Raw genomic sequence first — 10664 nt, 5'->3', positions numbered from 1 at the left:
GCTCTGTTAAAATATTAATCCATGGCAAAACAATATTAAAAGTAGAAATTCAGTAGCATTTTGATAGTCCCTAAAATTGGACAAACAAAAAAGACAGATTTTTTGGGGGGGGGGGGGCCATTATTTAAAACAAGGCATAAGTTGTGTTTAAATCGTTTTGTTTGAAAGGGTATCTCGTGACTCTTGCAGTAATGTTTTGCAGGGTTATATTTCCCGAATATTTTTGAGTGGAATTATTTTGTTGTGCAGATCTGTTGAAAAGTAGTGTAACTTTCAGCTACTCCTGTGAATTTTCCATGTGAATGAGAAGTAGAGAAAAAAATGTGTTTAAAAGAGTGGTATGAACCTATTTTTAATGTGTGGGTTATATCACTGCAGCAATGGTCCCTTGGTCCTGGCCGCTCCATTCTGAATTCTTACTGACGCATGTGCAGAATTTTGCAGGGTGACATTTCTGTGGTGGGATCCTGACCTGAAGCAAAGCTGAAAGCTCGCTCTCCAAAGTGAGCAAAATGTGAAACTATCAAATCAAATAAAAACAGGTGAGTCATATGAGTACTAAAAATGATCTTTAACATTTTGATAATCTCAAACGTTATCAGCAAAATTGTGTGCAGTTAAGATACAGATATTTCTGTCCTCACAGTAAAATTCAGCCTTCAGCTTTGCCAGTGTGCAAAAGAAGTCATTGGAATGTTTCTGATGTTTTGTTGTCTTGTATCAGAACTGGAGGAGGTGGATTTTTTAGACCTACAGAGAGAGGAAGGTTTATAGTGAGTTTACCCCGTGTCTTCCTCTCAAACAGATTGTTACATTGTAGTTCTCAGCAGCATCCCTCTAGCAAAACTTAAAACTTTGAGTTTAGTAAATGTCTGATGAGTGCTTACTAATATTTCACATGTTTTTAAGGTTATGTACTACCAATATATTTCACACTTTGTCATGGTCTAGGCCCAGCTGGCAGCAAAGCACTATGCAGCCGCTCGCTCACTCCTCCCCCGCGGTGGGATGGGGAGGAGAAAATACAACAAAAAGCTCGTGGGTCAAGACAAGGACAGGGAGGGATCACTCACCACTTATGGTCCCAGGAAAAACAGACTCCATTTTGGGGAAAAATAAACCAATTTAATTTGTTAACAACCAAATCAGAGTAGGATGATGAGGAATAGAACCATATCTTAAAAAACACACCTTCCCCCCACCCCTCCCTTCTTCCTGGGCTCAGCTTTGCTCCTGATTTTCTCTACCTCCTCCCGCCAGCAGCACAGGGGGGCAGGAATGGGGGTTGCGGTCAGTTCATCCCACATTGTCTCTGCCGCTCCTTCCTCCTCGGGAGGAGGACTCCTCACACTCTTCCCCGGCTCCAGCGTGGGGTCCCTCTCACAGGGGTCACCCTCCATGAGTTTCTCCAACTGAAGTCCTTTCCACGCGCTGCAGTCCTCCACAAACCGCTCCAGCGTGGGCTTTCCCACGGAGTCACGGCCCTGTCCAGGCCCAGCCACCTGCTCCGCCGTGGGGTCCTCCATGGGCTGCAGGGGAATCTCTGCCCCCCCCCCCCCCTGCACGCCTCCCTCCCACGGGCTGCAGGGGAATCTCTGCCCCACCGTTCACCTCCATGGGCTGCAGGGGCACAGCCTGCCCTCTCACCACGGGCTGCAGGGGAATCTCTGCTCCCCCGCACCTCCTCCCTCGCCTTCTGCACTGACCGTGGTGTGTGTGCATGGTTGTTTCTCTCACATCCCACTCCTCTCCGCTGTAGCTGCTCTTCTTCTCCTTCAGCAGTCTTTTCCCCTTCTTAAATATGCAATCCCAGAGGCACTACCACCGTCGCTGATGGCCTCGGCCTTGGCCAGAGGTGGGTCCGACTTGGAGCCAAGGAAGCTTTGAACAGCTCCTGACAGGAGCCACCCCTGTAGCCCCTGCCCCACTACACAACCCTCCGCCACACAAACCCGACACACACTTCCAATGGCAGATTTTGAGAGCTGTTAAGCTTTATTCAGAGTTATTACATAAGCACAATATACTTTTTCAGTAACTCGCAGACATTTTAAATATTGCTGTTCAAAAGATGGAGCAACAATGAACTGAAATTAGCTGGTAATGTGTGTGTGTTAGCTGTTTGGATGACAAACTTATAGAAGCACCGAGCTAACTCCTGTTTTTTCATCAATATTGGAAGTTAAATGCGGAAGCATAAAATAATGTCCTAGATACCTAAGCCATTTAGGAATGCAAGGACTTTGAGCTCTTTGTTTGTCCTTAGAACTGCTGGATGAGATCTTGTTCCTGCTGAAGTTGGCAGAAGTGAATCTGAGGAGCCAGGACTCGCCGTAATTCCAGAGCACAGAGATGGCTTTTTGTGTATGCAGAGGGATGGATCAGTCCTGTTCCTGTTGAAATGAAGTTCTTCTTGTGCTTCATGGAGATAGGCGTAGGCCCTCAATTTTTAATTTTTTTTTCTTCCTTAATTTCTTAGAGATCACCAGTATCATCTCTTGTTCTTCCTATTACTTGTGGCTGGCATAGAAATAATTATGTACAAGACTGCCAGTTGTACGTGTTTTGACTAGAATTCACATACTAACAGTTAAGCAATTTTTATATAAGCATATCTTACAAATAAGTTAGCAAATACAGCCTTCTCTAAATGAGATGGGTGTTACTGTGATTGATTTACAACATACTGAAGAGGAAAGAGAGACAGTGAGGACTATGGCTCTCTAATTATTCAACATCTTGCTCATCCATGTTGCCATTTCCCAGTGCTGGAAGCTCCCTTTCAGGTAGCAGCCCATACTCATTTAGGAAAGACTCCACATCCACAGCAAAAAACTCCTCATTGAATTGTTCAGAAACGCTAATGAAATTGCTCAGAAGCTCCCCACCCTTATAGACAAGTAGGGTGGGAAGCACTTCGTTTGAGAAGCGGTCTCCAGCCCCCGTGTTGGAGGCCTTGATCTTGCAGAACTTCACCGTGGCGTACTCGGCCGCCAGGCAGGTCAAGCTGTTGTTGAGAGCGTCGCAGCCCTTGATGCCGTCTTCGTAAATGTGGACGATGACGGTGGTAGTTTTATGTTCTTTCTCAATGGCTTCCAGGAACTGTTCCCCGTTTTGCAGCTCACACAGATAACCGTATTTCGGCCCAAAACTCAGCCTCTGGTGCATATCCTGCATGCAGCGTTTGCGGTATTTTTGTAGGCAACTTTCATCTTCTTGCTCATCATGAATTAACTCATACTCCTGCATGCTCATCTGTGAATATTGAGAGAATGTTATAAGTGGTAATCTGTTGGTGCTGAAACAGGAAGAGACTAAGTTGTTGTCTAAAGAACATCGCATCAAAAGCTTAGCCAGAAGAGCAGTCACTTCCTACAGTGACTCTGGGAGGTCTCTTGAAGAGACGGGTGAAGATCCTGTCTCAACACTTGCATGATACTGAAGACAGTTGCCATATTTGGCAAAAACTTCTGCATCTTCCAGAGTTGGTGGGAATGTTGCCAGTGACTGTAGTGGGGTCAAAGTTTAATTCCTGTGGTTTTTTGGGTTTTGGGTCCCCCCCTTTCAGAACTGGTAAACAGTAATGAGTGACGTTCAGGCTCAGAGCTCTATCCTGACTAGTAGGTTTTTAAACATGTTAAAGATTTTCCATTGCCTTAACCAAGGATAGAGCATTGAGGCAGGGAAGGGAGGAAGAAAGGTCAGACTCTGTGTTGTGTGATATGTTGTTGTGAAATATACTGCTTATCCTACTGAAGTTAGACTTTGCTTGGGAGAGGACTAGATAGATGGTTGCACGTGCATTTGTTCTGTTGTGTGAGCTCTGCTAAGTTGCAAAGAAATTGAGTCTGGCAAATTCAGGATTTTCTAGCTTAGAACCAGTATGTTTTATATAGAATCAAAATTAATTTATTTTGCTTTTCTTCTCTTACCTTACGGCAGAATCTCTCTCTGGTGTCTTTATCATCTTTACTGAAAGATCTGTGTGGTGAAGACATTTGTCTAAGAATTTCTTTCTTGCTCAAGGATAAGGAGCCTCTATCTTCGCTTTCTAATTTAAACTTCCTCCAGTCATTGATCACGCCTTTGGGCCCTAAGAGAGATGAAGTTAGATGAGAGACTGGCTGCAACAAGAAGCTGTCTTAAGAAGTCTCTTTGCTGGTTTGTCCTTCTGTGCAGCAGTTTATCTGTCTGCCACTCTTCCTTCCAGAACGCTCTCCAGGAGTGCTGAAAACCAGAGCTTTGGGACCAATGTGTTACATTAGGCTCCAAAAGAAAGAAAGAGGTTTTTTTCTAACCTGGATCACTTTGGTGGTCTGTTTCCTATCAGGATCCTGTAAAAGGATTTTGGTAAACTACATGAGTAGTTAACAAGGATGAGGATGTCGAAACTTGTTAAAACTGACGTGTTGGCCAAAGCTAGTGTTTTGTAGAAGTATATTTGCATTTCTCTATAGACAGTGTATTTGAATACATAACATGTGTAAGGACTTACAGTAAAACTAAGAATACAGGACACTTGAGTTGTGGGTTTTGGTTTTTTGGTTTTTTTTTTTTAAACCCATACCTGTTCCACTGGAAGAGTAACCTGTAAGGCAAATGCTGTGATAATTCTGATTGTAATGCAGATCTTGGTCTTTGGAGCTGGTTGATTAAAGCAGTTAAATTTTGAAATGGGAAAAAAAAAATTCATTTCAAAATTCCAGTGGTGTTTCTCAAAATGAAACATTTTAATCTGCATCTTAGATTCTAAAGCAAAAACAAGGAATATTTTAGTGTTTTCAGAGGTGAAGTTTATTTCTATGGAAAATTTAGAAAAGGCTAGGTAAGCAGCTCTCCCTCTCAGGAGAGACGTGTGGTGTTGCCAGTTGCCAAGACTCTGTTTTGGATTAAATTTCAACATCTTGAAGTGGTGGCTAACGGCACTACACCCCTCGGTGGAAAGGGAAGGTGACCTGATCTTTTGCAAACAGGTTCCAAAGCAGGAATTAGCCTGAACCTCTTGGCGTAGCGATAGCAGTACAGTAGCCTGATTTCCAAAACTATTTTGAAGCCTAGGGGTGGATGTAGTGCCCTACATTTGGGTCCCTAAAAAAATAGCCAACAGCAGCAAGGCTGGTTGGGAAAGAACCCTGGAAAGAGTTATTACAAGAGCTAAATTTATTATAGCACAAAGAAAAAGAAGCCCTCGGAGCACAGGGAGGGAATGATTGCCATATAGTTACCTGTTGGTGGGGTGGGATGAAGTGATACCTGTCTGTAGAGCTGAATACAATGTCAGTACTCATAAAAATCATGGTGATTGAGTGCTGGATTAAAAAGAATTGTGATTCTGAGCAAGGATGCTTTTAAAGCTTTTAAATGCTATGCTGTGTTTGCCAAAAGGATTTATAGGTTCACTTCTAGCACTGAATGTTCTTTCTATAAGAAGGAAAAAATAATCCAGCCTTTATAGTGAAACCTTATAACCTAATTCTAGCGTGTGAGTGTGGTTTTTGCTGCTATTTTGTTTTCTTCTCTTTTCCCCAGAAGAAGAAAGGCTGTGGTTCCTGACTGAAGCAATAAACCAACAAGAGCTGCATTGGGCCATTGCTGTTGGTGGCTTCTTCAGGTGTCTTCTGCATTTGCCATTTGCTTCAGGTATGAGGAGGATTGGCACAAAGATCAGTTTGGTGTTACCTGCCCTTCCATGAGAGGTGTCACTCCAAAATACATTCTCATTGGCTTTGGAGCCTATGTTTCTGTGCAAGCCTGTGTTTCTGGCAAACCAACTGGATCTACTGGAATTCTGGTTTTCCCCAGTGAACAGGGACAGTTTAGCTTATTTTTAGAAAAAAAATGCAGTTAGTTTCCTTGCCTGTGTGTGTCGCCTGTCCTTCAAAATCTTCTTCGAAGCTGGTGTTGGCATTTTCTTCCATTTTGGTGGCTGGAGTAGGAGATGCTGCAAGTTCAAAGAGGAGAACAGTTAATAACAGGATAGAAAAGGGATAAACTTACAGTAGGTACAGTGCAGTGTGTAATTTCCTGCAGCTGTTACGTATCAGTGAAGATCAAAATACAGATGATAACTGTAGAGCTTCTCATCATCTCATAAAAAGCAATTAGGATATATGTCAGTCTCTTTAAAAAGATGTCTGGCCAGATTCTTACTGAAAGTGCCTAGGCGAGGGTTTCTCCATTGTACTGTTCCTTCTCAGTCATCGGAGAAAATTGGGGACATGGTGTGAAATCATGGTTGTACAACTTTCTGCAATGGGAATGTGTAGTGAGTATTTTTTTTTTCTTTCTTTTTTTTTTTTAATCCGCCTTGGAATCGGCAACCTATTAATTTTCCAAGTGCTGTAAGCATTTATTTTTAAGGATTGCCTGAACTGCTCATTTCTCATACAGAAGACGGAGCCAAGTATTTGAACCTGTTGGGCAAGAGACCTCTGAACATCCTGGAGCTAGACTTCTTGTACTGGTTGGGCCATGTTTGTTACAAAACAGAAAAAATTATGGGGGTTATAAATCAAAATCACTTTCTTGTTGCACCCGTTCTATAAATAAAGCAACCCAAGGAGCCAGATGGCAATCCCAGGGCACTGCGATACAGCAGTACTCAAGCAACACCCTTTTTATCTTTTACGGTGGAGTTTTTGAGGGGTGAAGTAGAACCACTGTTCTTTGAGGGAAGAGGAGAGGTTTCCTGTCGTGTATTCCCACCAACAAGATGAGCCCAGCTGGATGGTGCCAGAGCATTACAGAGCAGCAAGGTTTGGCCAGAGCTTTGAGCTCTCAAGGTCAGGCTGATGTTCTGCTGGTTCCTGAAAGTCACAGTAAATGTTCTTGGGGTCCTACAGCTTTCTTGAGAAGATCAATTATCTGTTTCAGGAGGATGTACTGGGGGAGAAAAGTACCAATTCTTTGCATGCATTTTTACTACACTGCTGATAGACATCTACATAGCCCTCTGCATGAGCTCTGCCACCACATAGTACTGAGTCTTTTCTCATGTTGCACATCGGTCACAAGTTTCCTTTTTAGTCAAAAACGGTAGTTCTAATGTGATGAAGTGTCACTGTCTACAGGAGTCTTAAGGCAGATGATTTGAGTGTTCCCATTTAGTCTAGACTAGTTTTAGCTGTTCAGATGTTAAGGTAAGCTTTCTTTGACTTCACAGTAAATCCCATCTTGAAGCAAACGCTAAGATGTTATCATGCCATGAATGCCATTTTTAAAAGCTGCTAGTGTGTTAGACTAGAGTGACGTTAGTGTTGTAGCATGTATGCACAGGAGGAAATGCACCTTCATTTTTACATACCAGCATCAAGGGATGAAGTGGAATAATGGCTGAGCAAGACACAAGGAATCCAATTCTTGTGTGTATTGGGACTAAAGCTGATGTGTAAATGTGCAAATAAATTGTTCCATACCTGTACTCGTGGCAATTAATCAAAACTTGTGGGAAGCATTGCAAATAAGTTTGGAAGAAAAGCAGGTAATGAATTATACTTTATTAGTATAAATTCTTTCTGTAGATAGATCTGTAGATAGATTGTTGTCAGCATATAGATCCAGATTACTGGATCAATTCCTACTTAATCAATTCTGAAATAGAAATATGAAGCTAATCCCTTCTCACACAGGCAAAACTGAAAATCTTTGCCATGTCAGGGATGGACAGTTATGTGGATATGCTGGGTCAAAGCCTTGTAAGTCATTCCCGTGACTTACATGGACATCTACAAAAAGGTCTTCTGTCTGCTGATGCTGAGGATTTTCTTTGTTCCATGAGGAAAGAGAGGGTTTGATTCTCTGTATGCTTTGCTGTTTCATAGCTTTTAGCCCCGAAAGGCACTAAAAATACAGGATATGAAACTTAAGCAGTCTGTTGAAGGCTCAAACCAGAAAACTGACCATGCTTTTGGTGAAACATTAGAGATGGGAACTGATTGCTTAACAAATGAAAGCTCTCTGTCAAGTTTGTGTTACTGATCTGTTGTATCTAATAAATCTGCAAAGATTAGGTGAATCATAATGACACGGAAAGCTGCGTTTCACCATTCTTCTGCAGCGTGGCATGAGGCAACAATCCTGACCGTGCACAGGCTGGTAAGCTGACCATGGACCTGGGAGTGGGAAACTCCTAAAATTTAATCCATGGACCTGGAGTGGGGAACTCCTAAAATTTAATCCTGGCCTTGCGACTGAGTCAGGCTGTGAGCCTGGAGCAAGTCATGCAAACCATCCTCCTTTCTGCTCAGTGGAGTTATAAATATTTATTGTTCTTATCTTGGCACTGTGGGAATTAGGCCGTCTGAGCCAGGTGTTTCCCAATTAGGCACCTGAGGACAAGGGCATATGAACGTGTAACTGCACGGTGATCCGTGGGAAGCTCGGTTATAGGATGAGCTGGTTCTCCTGTAGTAGAGTCTTCCTTTCAAGAAAGCGCGGTGGAAGAAGGTGTAAGCTATTGCGTTTAGTGTGTGGGCAAAAATGGGCAATCACCAGGGCAGGAAATTCTCCCACATCCTTGTGAAGGGTTTAGATAGAGTTTTTGTGTTGCTGGTTGGGATTTTTTTGGGTGGTGAGGTGGTGTTCTTTTATATGCTGGGCAAGCAGCATTTTCCAAAGAAAAAATTAGGTTCCTAATATTTGGAGAAATGTGGGTGCTACCAACTCTGGAGCATGTTGTGCAAGTGCCTCCATGAGGAAATGTCAATGCGTAATGCTGAGACAGTAAAGCAGATAGTGTCACAGAGCAGTTTGTAACGACCCATCACAAGGTGTCTTAGACCTAAAGTTGCCACCTCCCCGGCTTTACAGGTGTGCTGAAATCCGGTGTGCCCGGCGGTGGGGACAGCTAGAGCCGTCCTCTGTGCCAGACGGCAGCTCTCGTAAGAGCAGCTGCACTTTGCAACCCCGCGGACAGACCGCAGCGCTCGCGTTCGCGCGCCCAGCGGCAAGCTGTCCTGAAAGACGGCTGACCGACAGTGCTGCCTTTTAGAAATTCGTTAAGGTCATCTGTTAATACAACGCCCTTAAACCTGAGTCAGCCTGAGAGCATCGTGGAGCGCAGAGGTCAGAGGCAGCACTTAGCTGCGTGGGGATGGTTGCATTCAATAGGGATGGGCTTGCATGCTGGAGAACGTACATCCCTGGCCATTGCAACCATCTCTTATAGAATCCTTACTGCTTTAAATCTGATTTTTTATTTATTTCCCCCCCCCCCCCGTGTAAATGTGCAGTCTTACAATCCTGCTAAATACTTGCTCGGGGTAAAAGCACACGGTGAGAGTAGAATATCCTGAGAGGGTAGTCAAGTCAAACAGCGATGCAGGATGATGTGCAGTGATGGTAAAGTGATAATAAATCTCATTACTAAAGCTATTTGTGTCTGTTAGTTCTAAGGAAGTACCGACAGACCTTCCAGGACACCAGCTGCTTTGCCACTGATCTCAAGTTTTCTCTTTGCACCATTTTAACAGCATGTGACAAGCCAGATGAACAGCAATCTTTGTGGAGGGAAAAATTGCTGATTTAGAAGATATTGCATTTTCATTAGCCTTTGTCATTGATTTTGACAACTGAAAGCGGCTCCTGACGTTTTTATTTGAAAAGTGCTAATTGGGGAGAAAAAATTTTCCTTATCAGGTCTGCAGATCATCAATGTATTAGACTGTGTTTTTTAATGCATATGGTGACTTCACATACATATTTTAAGATAGTCTTAAATTTTAAATTTATTAAATTATTTAAATTTTTAAATAAATCTATTTAAATTTTTAAATTAAATTTTAAATTTATTAAATTAGTCTTCTTTACTTTCCTGTCTTTATGTCAGACTTTCTGAGTGAAGAAAGCAAAAATTACAATTTCTTCTTTTCAGCTGGTCCCTTTTAAAAAAAAAAAAAAAGCCGAGGAAGCGAGCGCGCTATCCATCCTTGGTCATGTATGCATTTAGATTTGCAAGAGGCATTAGCATCATTACGTAAGCAAAATCAATGTCAAGGTCGGAGGTCAGAATTTCAGACCCGTTGCCAGAGCATTGTGGAGGGAGCCGAAAGCCATAAGCACCTTTAGTGATCTGCTCCCGATGACGACTGTCAGGCACCAAGCCAGATAGCTGCTAGTCGAAAACACAGAGTACCTGCAGCTCCCTTGGCATTCAGAGACAGTCAGGTCCCTTACATTAAGGTGGGTAAATACAGATTTAAGGGCCAGGCTTCAGAGCCGCAGCCACCTGTGTTGACCGCTTGCACCGGCGTTGTATTACCCAGATGTGCAAAGACAGGCTTATTATATGGATAAATGAAAACTTCCTGGGCTTACCTAAAGGAAAAACATGGTGTATCATGTAGTGATGAGATCACTGTGTTTGGGGAAAAACATAGTTTCAAAACACCCGAACGGGACTTTATTTGCTTAAAGAAGAGTTCATACGATAGGAAGAAAATATAAACCAGGATGGGTTGACGTAGAAAGCTGTCAGCTTCACTGCAGGTCACCAGGACTGATGAGAGGGTTATGGGATTGGATTATTCGCTCTATCCGCTTTAGGAGAGTTATGCTGTTCTTTATTTGTGAGATGGAAACATTTTAAATAGATGCAGTCCAATGTTTCATTTATCCTTAAGGCTTTGCCAGTTAGAAAATTCCCTATGTGACTACCCCTGGCTTCA

At 42.8% G+C, this 10664-nt stretch overlaps 1 protein-coding gene across 1 annotated transcript; it reads right to left on the bottom strand.

Moving 5' to 3' along the window:
- Positions 1-2727: 2727 nt before the first annotated feature.
- PDC (phosducin) lies at positions 2728-5918 on the bottom strand. Its single transcript, XM_050901092.1, has 3 exons — positions 5858-5918; positions 3933-4093; positions 2728-3255 (listed from the first exon to the last, which is right to left on the bottom strand). Exons 1-3 carry the CDS (start codon positions 5916-5918, stop codon positions 2728-2730), a joined length of 750 nt encoding a protein of 249 aa, XP_050757049.1.
- Between the last annotated feature and the right edge of the window lie 4746 nt (positions 5919-10664).

Source organism: Gymnogyps californianus, chromosome 8 (assembly GCF_018139145.2).
Source record: "Gymnogyps californianus isolate 813 chromosome 8, ASM1813914v2, whole genome shotgun sequence".
NCBI classification, from domain to species: Eukaryota; Metazoa; Chordata; class Aves; order Accipitriformes; family Cathartidae; genus Gymnogyps; species Gymnogyps californianus.
This window is presented reverse-complemented; position numbering and strand designations above follow the sequence as displayed.

What these genes read in the sequence shown, in the direction of transcription:
- PDC (XM_050901092.1), bottom strand. Translation starts at nt 5,918, where the DNA reads ATGGAAGAAAATGCCAACACCAGCTTCGAAGAAGATTTTGAAGGACAG. An exon ending in AGGACAGGCGACACACACAG is followed by an intron (nt 4,094 to 5,857) that starts GCAAGGAAACTA and finishes CATCTCTCTTAG; the next exon opens with GGCCCAAAGGCGTGATCAAT. An exon ending in GAGAGAGATTCTGCCGTAAG is followed by an intron (nt 3,256 to 3,932) that starts GTAAGAGAAGAA and finishes CAATATTCACAG; the next exon opens with ATGAGCATGCAGGAGTATGA.